Genomic DNA, 18,588 nt, shown 5'->3' on the forward strand with positions numbered 1-18,588 from the left:
GTGAACACAAAGAGGCATGTGTCCCATACTGGAGGATGCCAAAGAGCTCGAAGCAGTTAAAGCAGGTCTCATCAGAAACACCCCCCAGTGTTAATTCATCAGGCCCAGAGTTACTTGGCAAAAGGTTGCTGGGCACGGTGCTTTCAGGTTTATTATCTCAAGGTAACATTTGATTTCCTTTTTCATTTATATCCCAATTCCCAGGGACATGAACTTAGCAATTAAAAAAGAAAAGGTTAGAAAAAAAAAAGAACGTCAAAATACAAAACAGCTCCCCAGCTAAGTACTGCGCACTATACTCACCATATTGTGGAGCTCAATAATAAAATGATAATAAAATGGTTTTCACAAACTATGTGAATATCAATGATTCTCATTACTTACCTGATGTGAAGACCCTTGTGATTCCTTTCCTTGAACAATATCTATATTTTTCTTCAAAAGAAAACCATCTTCATTTATTAGAGCTATGAAAAGAGATAAAATTACATATGAAGTATCAAAACTTACAGTTTGAAAGTGACTGTAGTTCAGTGACAGAGTGCTGCTTGGCATATGAGAGGCCCTGGACTTGAACCTCAGCACTATAAAGAGCAAAAGCAAGAAAAAAATTCCAAATTTAAGAAGTTTAAGTGTAATTTAATAATGAGTTTTTATTTAAGCAATTAAGGCACTACATTGTCTTGGTCTTGGTTTTTTTTTCTTTTTTGTTAAATAAAGATGAACTACTTTTTATAAGAAACAGATCAAAACAATGCATCAATTTAACAAATCAAAACTAAAAATTCTCACTGCTCATCTGGGTGCTTAAGAAAGCTGTGGAACTTTACTGGGACTCAATTTCTCTTTCTCTACAAAAGCTATTTCTGGTTCCAAGACACTGTGGTTCCAGGCACTAACCGCCTCACCTGCTTCTGTTAAAACAAGTTTTCTTCTACTGGCATTTTGAGCTTCATTAACCTGGGTCTTCTAAACATGAATTATTTATGTCAAAATTGTTCTGTACATGCTTTAGTAAAAGCTTTGGATTTGTGCATCCATGTGCTTGCAGCTAAATGAAACCGTTTCAAAAGTAATAGCAAGTCCTTCCAGCTTCTCTAAAAGGGGCTTCATTTATTTAAATCTGAAATCCCAAACATGCCATATGTTAAAAGAGGAAAAGATGCCATGGGTCACTTAATCTGAGATGAGAGTACTGGAACCAGCCACCAGGCTAGTGACTTTTCCTTCACCTTGACTCCTTTTTACATTCTCCACTCTTCTTACATTCAAGTCCTATCATCCATGCTCACAGATTGTCTCCAACTCTGGGCAACTCTGGCTATGGTCAAAAAGATACAGAAAACTCACAGCAGAGTACCAGACTCATTTGAACCAACAACAGGATTTAAATCAAAGTGACCATGGTACAGAATTCTGATAAGTTCTTGTATTGTACAAGGATTTAGTTTGGTGATCTGATTCTTTGAAGAAAGATCTTCCAACACAGGTTCAGCATGCTATATGTTAAAGTTTACATACAACTAATGGCATTTTCTAATCCTAGAAAAATTTCTTTTTATTTTCATTAATCTTGTGTTGGTCTTCTGTGTTTTAATATCTTTAACATGAACTTTGAACAGGTCCTTCTAGAGGAATTTTTATGGGTGGAGTGGCCGGCTGCACTTTCAGATCTGGAATCTAGCTAGTGGAGTAAGATATGACTAACTACAATATGCTTGTGTATCAACACAAGGTAACAATGACTAATTCAGGCTTGGCACTGTGGGTGGTTCTTGTTGGAGGTAGGGTCACAAAGGATTGAAAAATGGATGCTCTTCAAGATAAAGGACAAAAGATAGACATTACACATACAACAATAAATGAGGAGAACACTGATTTATAGTGCAGAATGAATGGAGCTAGACCAAGTTTGAGACTGAGATTGTTGTCTCCGTGCTATTCTAGATATAATGTAAGAGAATATACGGCTCCTAATTGTGGCCAACTATTACTGAGCCTTGAGAATCCAGTGCAAGAATTTGAACATGACATACTAGATTGGAGTTGCAAATATAAATATCTGCAAGTCGCAGACAAATATTATAGTAAATCAACTCAATTTAACCAAGAAGATGGTGGGAGGTGGGGAGCTATAGAGGGGAAGGAATGGGGGATGAGAACATGAGGAAACTGGATGGTCAAACTGGGGAAGGGATGGAGTGGGAGAGCAGTGAAAGAGATATCTTGATAGAGGGAGACATTGTGGGGTAAGGGAGAAACCTGGTGCTAGGGAAATTCCCAGAAGTCCACAAGGATGACCCCAGGTTAGACTGCTAGCAACAGTGGAGAGGATGCCTGAACTGGCCTACCCTGGTGATCCACAACCAAGCACCAGGCCGAGCTCCAGGAGTCCACTTGAAGAGAGGGAAGAGGAATTGTATGAGCAAGGCCGGTCAAGATCATGATGGGGACATTTACAGAGATAACTGAACCAAGCTCGTCGGAACAAACGAACTTCAGACTGACAGCTGTGGAACCTGCATGGGACCAGATTAGACCCTCTACATAAAGTTGTGTAGCTGGGTCTGTTTGAGGGGCCCATGGCAGTGTGATCAGGATCTATTCCTGGTGCATGAGCTGGCTTTCTGGATCCCGTTACCTATGGTCAGACACCTTGCTCACCCTTGAGGCAGAGGGGAGGGGCTTGGTCCTGCCTCAACTGGATGTACCAGGCTTTGCTGTCCCCCATGGGAAAACTTACCCTTTTAGAGGAGGGGTTAAGGGGTGGATCCAGGGGGAATTAGGCCAGGTTTGGGGGAGTGGAAGGAGGGATAAGAGGGGGATCTGTGGTTGGTATGTAAAATGAATAAAAAATTTAAATAAAAATAAATAAATAAATGTATTCTGTTAAAAAAAATTAAAAGACAGTGAATTTCCATAATGAGCCAGTGGACCAGCTCCTCAACCAGAGGGAAGCCGTGACCTTTGTCTCACTCATCTGGAATTTCCTGAGACTTTCCTGAGTTCAGGATTGTTCTCCTCATGTTTTACAAGAGATTGCTCTAGGTTTTAACATAATTTCATTTTACTTTAAAAATACTAAGGGATCTCAAACAAGGTTTTCTTCAGAATAAATTTTCCTGTACCAGTACTAGTTACCAAGATCTCTGCTATCAAAATGAGAGGCCTGTGAGAGTTCAGGCATAAGGTTGGGACATCGGCATAACTGCCTCTTAAAAATGATGAACCATCTTCGATGTCTGTTATGTATATTTTATCCATTTGTGACCTAAATATTACTCTATAGAGAAAACACTCATGAAGAATCGATAAGTGATGTGGATCTAAGTAGCACAAAAGAAAATAAGTGCATCAGGAAACATGTAGAGGGAAGCCCCCAAAGACGGCAACATTACCTCCTATATCATATTTTCTTCCCAAGTGTGAACTTTTCTCTCCTCCAACAGGAAATGGAGTGTAACTCAACTAATAGAGAATCTAGACAAATCATAGTGACTTATTACAGCAAATTGTCATGGAGAAAATGACATGTGACTTCCATGACTGACTGGGCACCGCCGTGCTCTCTAGGGATGCTCATTATTTCTAGTCATAGCCTCCTGTGGCAGTTGTATGTTGACCACACTTGGAAGCCAACCATTAGCAAGAGATGTTGCTAATAGAAAATAGCCCTTGCAGTGTAGTGTGCAGGCAGAGGCCAGTCTATCATGGACCATCTGCCAGACATAGAAATGAGAAAGCCTCTTTACCATTCTAGCCACCAGACTTAAATCCTTTCCAAGCATCAAATTCTGCCAAATAAAACTTCTGGCATCAGTCATAAAGAAACCTTTGACTGAATTCTTGACACTAACTGAATTTGATGAGCTTAATAAATCATTGTTCTATAACATTAAATACCAGCGTCATAGGTTCAGAGTACTAGATTATGAGAACATGTATGTATCACATGTAAATGTCTGTGTGTGTAAGAATGCACTGTTCTGCATTGAAACTGAGATTTATACTCTAAGAAAATCCGGGAAAGTGGACCTCTCTAGAGAAGAACATACTAATTGGCTGTCCAGTACCCAAAGGTCAGTCCTGAAAACACACATACGAGTAACATTGTACAGATTGAACAGATTATATTTAGAAATGTGTGTGTCTACATAAACAAATATCTATTCAATAACAATTAGTAGAAAAAGTGGTCATGATTTGAAGGCGAGTGGGAAGGGTGTTTTTAGATGGTTTAGAGGGAGGAAAGAGAAGGGAGAAATGTGATTATAGTATACTCTCAAAAATAAAAAAAAGCAAGTAAAACTGTGATTAACTTTTAAAATGTTAAATAGTCATATCAAATAAATTTTTGGAGAGATGAAGGTTTCAGACTGATAGCTTTCGAGTGGTAAATCAGATCTTGAAGACACTAAGAATTCCACCTTTCTCTCCACTAATTGTCTTTGATAACACATATTGCAAAATCATATGCAAATAAGGTTTAGTTCAAAACTAATTCTATAGTGATGTAGGTGGAATTAAAATTCCTTTCATTAAAAACCAGGCTTCTGGGTCTTATTTCTTATTATCTTGCTACCCTTACTAACATATGTCAATTCCTTTCAAATATAATTTGTGAAATAGTCTATCACAATCATATTGATGATATAAAACCTCTAAATCCCCCAAACTGTTTTATTTCATTTTTATTATTTTGTAAACACTGACTAGTATTTATGCTTTGTACTATAAAATGGGAAAATCTGGTTTTTGAAGCTATTTTATTCATACCATAATTTGATTTTAGATAAACCCCAATTCCTAGATTTCAAAGTTTATTTTCAGGATTTTATCCATAAAATAAAAGCCACAATAAATGTAAAGGTTTTCAAATTGACTTTGACTTACAAAAAATAAAAGTGAATACTATGAATAATTCCCCTGCTCATGAAGCTAAAAATATAGTTAAACTAAATTACCGATTAATTTAGATTGACACCTAACATATAATAATTTTTCAGTTGGAAGCCCTAAGCAATCAATTTCCTCATGTTTATTTTACAGATGTTGTCTTTTATTAGCACAGATGTAGGTTTAGATGAAATATTTCTCAGAAAAAGGAAGAGGGCCAAATAAACTAAAGAGCTGAACTTATTTTCATAATTTTTTTCAAATACAAATTACATCGATGTCACATACAGTCAAGTCATCAACAACTAAACTATCAGACACAAATCCTCAGCTAAGTACAGTTTATAAAAAAAAATTAACACTAGGGCCTGCAGAGGTGGTACAGCAGGGAAGGACTCTGGTTACTCTTAGGAATGGGGTTTGATTCCCAGCACAAATATGGAAGCTCACACCCATCTGTAACTCTGGGTCCAAGGGATTGGATGCCCTCTTCTGTCCTCCACAGGTACCAAGAGTGCACATGGCATGCAGGCTACAAGCATACACGCAGGAAAAGCACCTATACACATAAACTTAAATTTAAAATGTTTAACATTAGGCAACAATGATCTTTAAGATTAATATGCTACTGATGTTATATATGCATCACAAAGAAACACTGTTTTGGAACTGAAATTGAAGCAAACGATTTTGGGTTGTTGTTTTGGTCTTAGAGCTGCTAAGAGATTCTGAAAGTATTAATACCCCTCTCTAAACATCTCTATATATTTCCCCCTGCTTTGCAATAGCTGTCTTTACAATTCCTTCTTAGTGTACTACAAAAGCAGGCACTGTTGATGACAGCCACCATGCACTTCCCATTTGCATCTCACCACACTATCACAGCCTGCCTATCCTCAGGCACAGTAAACCACTCTTAAGTAATTATGCAATTAACAGCTTAAAAGTAGTGTTTAAAATGAGAAAGAAATATTACGGGTTGATAGGGAGGGCACTAATTGCTTAGAAATACTCTGAGTCTTCCAAATGAAGTTAGTACACCCGTAAAATTTGTGCCTGCAGCTTGTGGCCCTCCTCCCTTGCTCAATCTCTCTTTTCAATTTATAATGGCACCAACAGCCTTGGTTTCAGGCCATCAACTCTTCCAAGCATTAATCCCTAGGTAATGTCCTGTGACTCAGCTGCTTCTGTTCGAAACGTCTGCAGAACTTCCTAGACACACACACACACACACACACACACACACACACACACACAGAGAGAGAGAGAGAGAGAGAGAGAGAGAGAGAGAGAGAGAGAGAGAGAGAGAGAGAGAGAGAGAGAGAGATGAGGGAGAGAGAAAGACAGAGACAGAGAGTCCTGTAAGAACCTGGTACTTATCGAAGCTAGGAAGAGTATGTAAAAGTTTGTTTTTGAAAAGGCAAAGACTGCTGATGAGAAGCCCCTCACCTATGGCAAGAACCTTTTCTACTTTGCTATTGTAGCTCTAACTAAGAGATTTGCCTCTTAGCCTTAACTTACAAAATGTAAACAGCATTTCACAGTTGTAGAAATTAGAATGCCTGAATGATAAAGATTTTATGTATGACAAAGTTTTAAACTAAAAATAATCACAACCAGGCTCTGGATTCCTTTTCCATAGATCAGTTTAAAGTGATCTAAAGTATAACACATACTTACTAACATGAATGTTGACTGGACAGATAAGCAAAATGGCAGGGAGACAGAAGAGAGACCATTTGCTCAGTTATGGATTGGTGTCACTGGTGTCTGTGTAGTGAGACAAAGTCCTATCAAAGGTGATGACATAAATATTCTCTTCAATGTAATGAAAGGAAAATATTTCAAATAATCCAGAAATATTTCATTTATTTATTTATTTATTGCATTAAAAATTTTAAATATTAAAAACAATTAAACCTCATGGTATTTATATAAAAACATTCATCAATGGAATCAAATTGAAGACACAGATATAAATCCACACATGTATGGACATCTGACTTTTGATAATGAATCCAGAAGTACACATGGGAAAACACAAAGCATCTACAACAAATGGTCTAACTGGATGTCAGTATGTAGAAGAATGCAAATAGTTCCAATCTATCAACTAGCACAAAACTCAAGTCTAAGAGGATCAAAGACCTCAACATAAAACCAGATACACTGAACCTGATAGAAGAGAAAATGGGGAATACCCTTGAATGCATTGGCACAGAAGACAACTTCCTGAATAGAACACCAATAGCACTGAGATTAACAATTAATAAATGGGACCTCATGAAACTGAAAAGCTTTTGTAAGGCAAAGAACATCATCAATATAAAACAGCAGCCTACAGAATGGGAAAAAAGTTTCACCAACTCCACATCTGACAGAGGGCTAATTTCCAAAATATTTGAAGAATTAAAAAAAATAGACATCAACAAACTAAATACTCCAATTAAAAATGGGGCACGAATCTAAACAGAATTCTCAACAGAGGAACCCCAAGTGGGCAAGAAACTGTTAAAGAATTGTTCAAACATCCTTAGCCATCAGGGAAATGCAAATCCAAATGACTCTGAGATACCATCTTACACCTCTCAGAATGGCTAAGATTAAAAATAAATGAGAGCTCAGGCTGTGAATGGTGTGGAGCAAGGGGAACACTCCTCCATAGCTGGTAGGAGTAAAAACTTGTACAGCCACTTTGGAAACAATATGGTGGTTTCTCAGAAAATTGGGAATCAATCTACCTCAGGACTCAACTATATATACCATTCCTGGGCATAAACTCAAAGGTCATTCCATCCTGTTACAAGGACACTTGCTCAACTGTGTTCACAGCAACTTTATTCATAATAGCCAGAAACTGGAAACAATGTAGATGTCCCTCAACTGAAAAATGGGTAAACAAAATGTAGTACACATTTACACAATGGAGGATTTATTACTCAGCTGTTAAAAATAGTGGCATCATGAAATTTTCAGGCAAATGGATGGAACTAGGAAAAAAGTCATCCTGAGTGAGGTAACCCAGACCCAGAAAGACAAACGTGGTATGTACTCGCTTATAAGTGAATATTAACTGTAAAGTAAAAGGTAATCATGCTGTCCACAGACCCAGAGAGGCTAAGTAACAAGGAGGGTTTAAATATGTGTGTGTAGAATGGATCTTTGGATCTTGCTGGGAAGGAGAAATAGATTTCACAGTGGATTAGGGGTAGATGAGGTTGGGAACAGGAGGGATCAGGTTGGGGGAGGGAGAAAACACTGGAAGAAACTACTGGATTTTGGGGGCAATTGGAGGATAAGGTAGAAACCTAGCGCAATGGAAACTCCATGGAATCTACAAGAGTAACCCTAGCAAAGATTCCTAATGGGGGACATGGAGCCTGACCAGGCCATCTTCTGTGACTAGGTAAGGCCTCAGCTAGATGAACTGGTACATCAACTCAGTCTCAAAACCATCGACCTACAGTGTTCTGGGACCAGAGCCTAGCAGAGTCCTCATCAGAGACCAGAGAGACTTCACCCAGCCATCTAGCAACTGACGGGAGCAAACACAGAGTCCCGCAGACAAACATCAGTGGAGCACAGGAGTCCTGCAGAGCGGGGAGGAAGGATCTGAGGAACCAGAGGGGTCAGGAACACGACAAGAATACGGCCCACAGAATCAACTGACTGTGACTCACAGGGACTCACAGAGATCAGGGACCTCGTAGGAATCTAGCCTAGGTCCTCTGCATATGTGTTACAGCTGAGCAGCTTGGTGTTCTTGTGAAATTCCTAAGAGTGGGAGTAGGGGGTGTCTCTGACTCTTTTCCCTGCTTGTGGGACCCTTCTCCTATTGGGTTGCCTCGACAAGCCTTTATGTGATAGCATGTGCCTGGTCTTATTATAGCTTCTTATGCTGTTTGATCCATGTCCCTGAGAGGCCTGTTCTTTTCATAGGAGACTAAGGGGGTTGGATCTGGGCAAAAGGGGAGGTCCAGGAGAGAGACTGGAGAGATAAGAGGCAGGGGAGCCGGGGGTCTGGAAGTAATGTATGAGAGAAAAATAAAAATAAAAAAAGAGAGAAATGCAAAAATAAATAAATGCAATCATTCATTAAAAAATTATCTAATCTTGAATAAAGTTGCACTACTTAGAATGACAGTTATTACTTTTGTAAACAATTTCATTTTAAATTTTAAGAAACCTACCAAAATGTACAATGGAATTATTAAGCACCTACTTGCAAAATATATTAAATTCCTTTTGTCATAAAGTATTAGAAAAATTTTAACCAACCATCATCAGAAAATTTTAACTTGTCAATAGCAATACCACTCTTTCTTTTTTGTTCCAGTAACTCTGAGAGGTAGGGTACAAAGCAGACCTAATTCCACAATATCATTGTTTACCTTTATGAACTATTAAGGCTTTCTGTTTCAGTCATTATCTCCCCAAATTCAGCAATTGTAACTATGAACTCACTTGATATTAATAAATTCATCTGTACATGAGTACTAATTCACTGTTACTGGAAATTTTAAAACTAAAAATTGAAGTAATTTTTATTGGTATTTCCCTACTTCTACTGAGTTACTATAGAAAACCTAACTGTAATAAAGTAAAAATATTGTTATCTTTCTAGATTTGTCCTTTTTATGCAGACTTTAAAATATTTTTAAATTATTGGTGTATTAAAGACTTTCACATGTTGTTTAAAATCAAATCTTTGCCTTTTCCTTCACCTCTCAACTTGGTAGAGTTTTATTTCCTTTTTACATATGTATCTACATATTTTTGGTATATATACATGCATGGCTAGACATACATGTTAATAATTCATTAATATTTATTCTATCTTACCACATTTGCTTTTACTTTTTACTAGACCGAAATATCGTGCTTATGTTAATAGTAAAACATGTACATTTTCCTTAACTGCCCTTAAAACTACTTTGAGAAAAGACAAAGTCATCTTGGCTAAAGTTTGCAGTTACCTGTCAGCTCGCAGGGCCTCCTGAGGTGGAAAGCATGCACAGGCTTGCTTGGTTCCTTCCAGGTGGTGTCACTCACAGCTGTCCCTTCTAAAGTAAGACAGAGGATTGGATTGCAGCATTCACCGGTAATAACTGGCAAGTATGTAAGGATTTTCTAATCAAACAATTCGAGCACACAGTTGTAACTTGGTAGTCATTAGCCTCTTGCAGAGGATTCTAGCCACAACCAACCACTGCAGGCTGCTCATTTATGTACATAAACTCCTAAGTACTCCCACAGATGTGGTAAAACAATGTTGCTCGGGGGCTTCCTGGTAGCTTATGATTCTATTGGACTTTAGTGTTTTCTTAAATTTACTTACATTGCCGTGCCTAAGTTACAGTAACTCCACTTTCAATATGCCCCATCATTTTGACAAAACAATTAAGCATGTCGAGAGAATATGAACTTAGGCAGTTTCATGACCAATCAGATCCTTGGCTAGAAAGATTTGCTCAGTTGTGTCCTCTGTATATTGAAGTAAGCCTTGACATATGAAAAACTGTACCCAATGAAGGGGGAACATCCCTTCCAAGCCACTTATAAAGAATACCCGTTCTACAATCTGTGTCATATGTTGACATAAACAAATTGTAAATTGTGCAAGTAAAATGGAGCCCAGACACAATCTCAACATTCTGTGTTACGTTTAAAATCACTAGTGCTGTTGGACACTGACAAATGAGACAAGACATAGTCTGTAGATGCCACTGCTGGAAGAACACCAAATCTGATTAGAATGCAGATGTCCTTGGAAGATTGGGATCGTCACTTAGGTCAGTTGAACCTTCTAGATACTGTCGGAAGATTAGTTCTGAAAAGAGAGGGAAGGGAAATGAAGTCCAAACTCCTATGCTCTGCAGGGGAGAGGAAAGAAAGGGTACCCACGCAGTCATCCACTGCAGTAAAACAAAGAAATCCTTTTTCTTGTTGCTGAGGGTTAGGGTGGCAAGGTTTGTCTGTGTGTGTGTGTGTGTGTGTGTGTGTGTGTGTGTGTGTGTGTGTGTGTTATGCACATGTATCTATCATATACCTATATACACATACTGAGCCAGAGGAAGATCTGCTCTATCATGCTCCATTATATTCCCTTGAGACAGTGTCTCTCACCAAACCTGGAGCTAGGCCTGTAAGCAATAAGCCCCCGTGATTCTACTGTCTATGTAGCCTACAACTTTGGGGTTGGTCATGCCCAATTTTACCATGCATGCTAGATATTTGAAGGCATGTCCTCCTGCCTGCATACCAGGAGCTCTTAGCCACTGAGATGCCTCCCTCTGCACAAAATGAATTCCTGGCTGCATAATCCAGGTGGTTTGCTATTGAGAATGTATCAAAATTGTGCATGCCGTTAATCCCAGCACTCTGGAGACAGAGACAGGCAGATCTTGGTGAGTTTGAGGCCAGCCTGGTCTATAAAACTAGTTCCAGGACAGCCAGGGCTATTACACAGAGAAACTCTGTCTTGCAAAAAAAATTACTGTTCCAAGTATTCTGCTGCAAGAAGAGAGAGAGAGAGAGAGAGAGAGAGAGAGAGAGAGAGAGAGAGAGAGAGAGAGAGAGAAACTGGCCCATGACCTTTCTAAAAGATATGGATAGAACTTAATTTTTACTTTAGAATGAAAAGTCAAATCAAACCAATTACTCCCTGTCATCACTATGGATGTTACAGCAGTGGAAACTGAGCAGATTTGCTACATTAAAAACCATGAAAGAATTTTATTATATAAAACTATTCTGTTCCTTTTCCATTTATTCTTACAGTCATACATCTGAAAAGCTCTCTAACAGGTCACCTTGACCATGGACCAACCAAACTCAATGTGAAGAGCTGGGAGATAATTAGCTGATAAACCACCAACAAAAGTATTCTTTTTAAATGTAAAAAGAAACTGTTCCAAATAAAGCAATGATTTTTTTTTATTTTAGTTGTCTTATTTAAACAGAATCATATTTCCTTTTAATTTTTTTACAAGCTTCAAAGACAACCCAATTTCACTCTCATTGATCGTTTGTGACTTCGTGGACATGGGAACAAAAAAGAACAACTTTGGAGAAACTGAGTACAACGTTTCTTCAAATAACCTTAAGAATCACTAACCAAATGTTTTATCTTCAGATGGAAGCTTCTGGAATGACCTAGAAGAACAAAAGAAGTAGAAACTTAGGTCTAGATTTAGTAAGTTTTAATCCAACTGAAACTACAGCATGCCCTGTGCTTTTGAGAGCTAAAGTAAATTTTACCTCTCTTTGAGGTCAACTACGGTCCTGAACTCTTCTGACTTTAGTTTACAAATCATAGTTAATGCGAACATAGTCTTGGTCTGGAAATTTATATTTGTTATGATTAAACTAATATGAAACCTGAAAAGGAAAAGAGTTGAACTATTTCTACATACAAAAGAGCTAATAGAGGAAAAATATTTTCCCAGGTTTTCATCCCCAGGTATCTGAAGGAAGTTAGTTTCAAACATCTCCTCTAATGCTTTTTCCTCCACTACACACATTCACACACTCACACACTCACACACTCACACACATAAACACAAACATATACATACAGAGAGAGAGAGAGAGAGAGAGAGAGAGAGAGAGAGAGAGAGAGAGAGAGAGAGAGAGAGAGAGGAGAAACAGAGACAGACTGAAAGACTCAAATCCACCCCGGTCATATTTGCATATAATCTACACATACCCTCTCCTATTTTAAATCATTTCCAGACTATTTACAACACATTATAAATATTATGAAATTAGTTGTTTCAGTGTTTTATTTAGAGAATTATGACAGGAATGATGCTTCTGTATATTCACTACAAATACAATTAAAAAAAATACTCATTAAGTATACATATGGAAGTTTCCGTACAGAGTGGTGGCTAAAAGTCTGTAAAAGTGCAACAATACTGATACAAATCAGTATAACCATTATACTCTGTAGCAAAACAACAGCTATGGGATATGAGCAGCAGTTGCTGCTGAAGTGTTAGTTAGAAAGTTGATGGGTAACTTTGTGCTCCCTGGTACCATCAGAACTCCCTGAGCAATGTTACCAGGGCAAAAATAGAGACAAACAGACAGGAATTGTAATGCAATGCAAAAGGAAGTACTCAGTCACTGAAAACATACAGAAATATACACAGGGATGTGAGTGCATGTCTGTGTGTGTGTGAGAAAGACAGTGAGTGTGTGTGTGTGTGTGTGTGTGTGTGTGTGTGTGTGTGTGTGTGTGTGTGAAACTAGAATCTATCACATCTTGAAATTTAACTAAAATTTTAAAAAAAAATGGTGTACTAAAATATTACAAGGACTCAACCAGCAAAATTCAAAGACTTGGCATATAAAAATCAGTGTCTACAACAAATAAGTGGAGATAAATATATAAAGAGATATAGTGGCATTTAAATGAACCATAGTATTGTACCTACTTGGACTCTGATTAAACTGAGTCATTTCTGAAAAAGGTACTTGAACCTACTAGTGAACTTTTCACATTCACTCTATATGTAGTGATGTTTTGTGGTTTTTCTTGTTTGTGTTCTGGTGAAGCAGAGTTATTGTGATTACATTTTAAATAATAGTTCTTATTTTATAACTTCATATTGAAGCATGAAATTATATGTATGAATTCTGCTTTATAAAAATACCCAGTATGGATAGGAATCGGAGACTAAAATGAGTAGAGATAAAACAATATTGATGCTTGTTCAGGCTTGAAAATGCGATTTCATCTTTGTTATTTCTTCTGTGACAAAGGATAGTAATACAAAGATGTAGCAAGTAGATCGATTGACTTGTGTGGAAAAACATACATATCCTATGCACACCACCAACATGGTTGCAGCTTGTTTAGCACTGTTGATAATCCTTAAAGCTAACTTTATCCTTTTATGTAAATCCTGGGGTTAAAGCAAAACGAATTATACAAGTTTCTTTTCAAATGCTAGTACAATGGTGACATGGAGTTTGTGATTAACCGCCCAGTATCTGACTTGAGTTAAAGCCAGCTCCATGAGATGCGCTCCATATGCTACACTGTTAGATTACAAAAACCTGAGACTAGGTAGGCCAAGTATCTAGAGTAAAACCAAATCCTACTGTTCTACAGCAATAAAGTGACTCCTGGGAAATTCTGCTGTACAGAAGGATCAGTTCAGGGAACCCTGTGGAAGAGGAAATATAAAGGGTACAAGAGCAGAAGGGATGGAGGACACCAAGGTAACATGGCCTTCTAAACCAACAGGATCTAAGAACTCACACAGACTGATGCAGCATTCACAGCGCTACATGGATGTGTACCAGATGGAGTTCTAGAGTTTAACGGAGAAGTAGACACATGCCTCCATTACCAACCTAAAAGCTAATCTCCAATTGATAACCACTTGCAAATAAAAATTTACTTTTCTCCAAAGGAGTCTCAATGGGGAAAGAAACTACTTTCAATGGTAGGCTCATGCCCAGCAGCAGATGGCCAACAGCAAATGAACTCAAAGGCTTCTGTGGAGGTTCTTTACCTCATATGTCGTGATGGAGTGCTTAAAAATATTTTTATCTAGTTTTTAAATTATATATATATATATATATATATATATATATATATATATATATATAGTTTTTTTCTTACCCTACAGAACCTTTGCATATATATTATGGCTTCTAGTTTAGTGTCTTTATGGGATTCCTGAGTGCAAAAGAGTGGGTCTGTGCATCTGAATCTATTTCCCGTGCCTTCTCCCGGGCTCCTTCCTTCCTGTTTCTTTCTTTTGTCCAATTCTAATGTGTTAGTTGTTGTTTTATCTTATCATATTTTATTATCCCTTAGCAGCCTGTTTGTTTTCTCACGGGAATCAGAAAAGGGATGGATCCTGTTAAGAGGGAAGGGGAGGAAGGTCTGAGAGGAGCAGAGGAAAGGGACACTATAATCAGGATGTATAACGTAAGAAAAACATATTTTTTCAATAAAAGTAGAAAGGAATTTCTTTCACTTCCTACTATTTTATGTATTTTGGTTCTAATCTATTTGTGTGGTGTGTGTGTGTGTGTGTGTGTGTGTGTGTGTGTGTGTCTGTATATGTGTGTATATGTATTTGTATGTCTCTGTGTGTGTCTCAGTCTATATGTGTCTGTGTATAGTGTGTATGTGCGTCTGTGCATATCTCTCTGTGTGTGTGTCTGTCTGTGTGTGTGTCTGTGCATGTGCAGGTTCATGTGAAGAGTCCAGAGGAAAACGTCAGGTCCTTACCTAAGACTTTGTTTGAAACAGGGTGTCTGTTACTTACCGTCGTGGATATCAGGCCAGGTAACTGCCATTGTTTAAGTGAGACACACCCCATAAATGTTAGCCATTTGAATACTTGGTTCCCAGTCAGTGGCCATTTGAGGAGGATTAGGAAGTCTGGCTTTGCGGGGGAAGTATGTCAGTGAGGGAAGTCTTTGTCATTTTACGTTTTCTCTCTTTGCTTCTTATTTGTAGTTTGTCATGTGAGCTCAGTTGCTGCCCCAGCCAAGATGCCTGCTGCCTGTGCACATTCTTTCCTGCTATGATGGACTCTTTCCTCTCTGGAACTGTATGCCGCATAAGTATTCCTTCTGTAAGTTGCCTTGATCATGGTGTTTCATTGCAACAATAGAAAACCGATGGCAGAAATTGGTACCAGGGAGTGGGGTATTACTGTGACAGACCTGACCATGTGGCTTTTTTAGAATTGTGGAAGGTTTGGACACTTTGGACTAGGAAAGTGGTTGAGTACTCTAGGCAGAGCTTAATAGGACATCTTAATAGGAGCTAGGAAGACAGTAGTGCTGAAAGCCATGTGGACTGTGGAGGTCGAGTTCCAGAGGTTTCTGAGGGGATCAATATTAGCAACCGGTCTAGAGACTATTCTTGTGATGTTTGGACAAAACCTGTGCATGCTTTTTGCCCTCACCCTGAGAACTTGTTTGCACTTAAATCTTGAAGTAATGGACTAATTTCTATGTCGGAGGCGATCACAAGGCAGCCTGATGCTGACTCTGTCACATGGTTATTGGTAGACACTTGTATGCAGATCTACAATGAAAAAGAGCAATTTTCTGCTCTAGGATGCAACAACAAACACAAGCTGCTGCAAATGTGACTCAAGCGGAGCTGAGCTCAGCCCAAGTTGGTAATCAAACAAGGCAATGTTGTCCGCATGATTCTTGCATTAGCGTCATGAAGAACACATGAGTAAATGGGGCATCTTCATCTATAGTTATGGAGAGCTGCTGATGCTAGGTTTGTGTCAGGGAGACCGTGAGAGGCCATTGGGTGAAGCTGTTTAAGTGAATTCTGGGTTACATTAAAGATCATGAGATGTTGGCCTGCCTAAGGCCATAGGATATATGCAAAGAAGAGATGCACATGCCATGTGGAACCAGTCCAAGAAAAAGAAATATTTTACAGGTAACATAGATGGAAGGACAAAGCTATCTAAGCTCTTTGAAATAGACATGGAGCTTGAGTTTTCTGCTGGCTTTTAATCTTGCATTGGTTCAGTATTTCTTCACTAAGCCCCCTCCCAAACCTTCTCTTCTGGAATTGTAATGTATATTCCATTCCAATGTATGGAAGAAGTATATACTTTGCATTTTGATTTCAAAGGGGGTTATAATTAAGAAGTTGTCTTGAGTCTCAGAAGAGACTTTGGGATTTAGACATTTAAATAGTGTTGATACTGAAAGACAATGGTAACTTTTCAAAGTGAATTTTGCTTTATGATATTGCTACAAGACTATGGGAGAGCCAGGGAGTGCAATGTGGTGGTTTGAATGATAGGTCTCCCACAATTCTCAAGTATTTGAATACTTGATTCCAAGTTGCTGGCTGTTTGTGGAGGATTAGGATGTGTAGCCTTGCTAGAGGAAGTATGTCTTTGGAGGCAGGCTTCGAAGTTTCAAAAGATTCATGCCTTTTTGAGTTTTCTCTCTCTGTTCCATGTTCATGGTTCAAGATGATGTGAGCTCTCAGCTACTGGTCCAGCCAGTATGCCTGCTGCTTGTTTGCATGCTTTCCCACCATGATGTACTCTTATACCTTCAGAGTCATAAGCCAAATAAACCCTTCGTTCTATAGGTTGCTTTGGCCATGGTGTTTTATCTCAGGAATAGAGACCCTAAGACTTTAAGATTCTCTTGTCTCCACCACCCATTTCACCATAGGAACACTGGGAATACATACATGTGTTATCATGCCTGACTTTGCATGGGTTCTGGTGATATGAACTCAGGCCATCATGTTTTCCTGGCAAGCACTTTGTCCACTAACATATCTCCCCATACCCATGTACTTAGGACAGATTACGGTACCTAGCATGTGTTGAGAACTGAGAAATGTCTTCAATGTTTAGTTTACTTCATTACAATCTGGGCATCTTAATCAATTTAGTTGATACTGGAAAAGTCATAATTTGGTCAGCAATGGCTTTAGGAATCTTTAATTTCTGAAAGTACCAAACAGAGGCCAAGAGCTCTAATTTCCTTTAAGTACTTGACCTCAAATTAGCAATTTCCCTATCTATGGAAAGAATGACCAGTTGTATGGAGTAGAAGAGGGACAGGAGACTGGTGCAGAGATAGTTTTGAACAGGGCCCTCCTGCTCTGTTTAAAATACCCATGTTGTGGTTTAAGTCATTGGGACTGGATGGTATACAACCACACCTCCATTGCAGGTGCTCTGAACTCTTAATTACCCAATCATGTAGTAGGGATGCATTTATATCTTCAACTGGGAGAAAGTCCAAAAAGGAGGGGGATATACAACCAGAGTAAGTAGACCAGAAGAAGCCAAGTCTAGACGAGGAGAACTTTGCACAAGTTGTGTTTGGTCTCAGAGCCATCCAAGATGCAAAGAAGCTATATCCTGTATCATCAGCAAACCATCTGGAAGTTTCCTCATAAAGCAGCTTCCTGCCCCAATGTATTTCTTGCTTTATTAGTTAAAATCCCATTACCTTATGCAACATGTGTATGTCTCAGCTTTTGGCAGCATGCATGGAATGTAAAGCTAGGCCTGACCTAAATAAGCAAACCTCTTTCCAAACACATTTCTGTTTGGATTAGAATTCTTTAGAGGATTAAATAGGTCACTGATAGGCACATGTTTGGAGGAGGTTCCTGCTTTAACCCAAGCCTAGTTTAGACACATTTCTTCTTAAGATTTAATTTTCATACCCATGCCTACAGAAATGTCGCAACCCAAATTCCCTGTGCATCAGCATAAACAGAAAAGTGGCAGTGGGTAATACACACCTAGATTTGTGCATGATGGAAGAAAAATAATTCAGAAAATCCACTTAAATTCTACACGTAAAGCTAAAGGAATTTACTGCTTACCAATTAAATTTGACTTACATTTTTCTTTTTGGTTTTGCAGCTTCAAAATTAGAAACTTCCTATAGAATAAAATAAAATAATTAGTCCAAGAAAATAGGGAGTGGTTATTTTTGGTATATTATATCTTTTCATGTAAGTTAACTGTAGTTCATATTGACAATTTCCTCAAAGAAAAGACTACCTTTTCTCCTTTATTTTAGTAATGTCTCATTGAATCTTGATGTTAGGGGTTTTCCCTCCTTTTTTGTCTTTTTAACTTTTGGGGTGTGTGTGTGTGTGTGTGTGTGTGTGTGTGTGTGTGTGTGTGTGTGTATGTGTGTGTGGTG

The 18,588-nt window shown here is 38.4% G+C and overlaps 1 protein-coding gene across 1 annotated transcript; it reads right to left on the reverse strand.

Moving 5' to 3' along the window:
• Nucleotides 1–281: 281 nt before the first annotated feature.
• Nucleotides 282–18,313, reverse strand: LOC128112170 (putative uncharacterized protein ENSP00000383407). Its single transcript, XM_052741015.1, has 4 exons — nucleotides 18,281–18,313; nucleotides 12,014–12,051; nucleotides 9,873–9,959; nucleotides 282–467 (listed from the first exon to the last, which is right to left on the reverse strand). Coding segments are annotated over exons 1-4 (231 nt in total). The 5' UTR covers nucleotides 18,283–18,313; the 3' UTR covers nucleotides 282–363.
• Between the last annotated feature and the right edge of the window lie 275 nt (nucleotides 18,314–18,588).

This window comes from Peromyscus californicus, unplaced genomic scaffold (genome assembly GCF_007827085.1).
Source record: "Peromyscus californicus insignis strain IS unplaced genomic scaffold, ASM782708v3 Scaffold_16__1_contigs__length_79575227, whole genome shotgun sequence".
Lineage (NCBI taxonomy): Eukaryota > Metazoa > Chordata > Mammalia > Rodentia > Cricetidae > Peromyscus > Peromyscus californicus.

Coding starts and splice junctions, on each gene's coding strand:
- LOC128112170 (XM_052741015.1), bottom strand. Junction 9,960..12,013: donor ATCTGAAGATAAAACATTTG/GTTAGTGATTCT, acceptor GTCTTACTTTAG/AAGGGACAGCTGTGAGTGAC. Junction 468..9,872: donor GAGGCCCTGCGAGCTGACAG/GTAACTGCAAAC, acceptor CTCTTTTCATAG/CTCTAATAAATGAAGATGGT.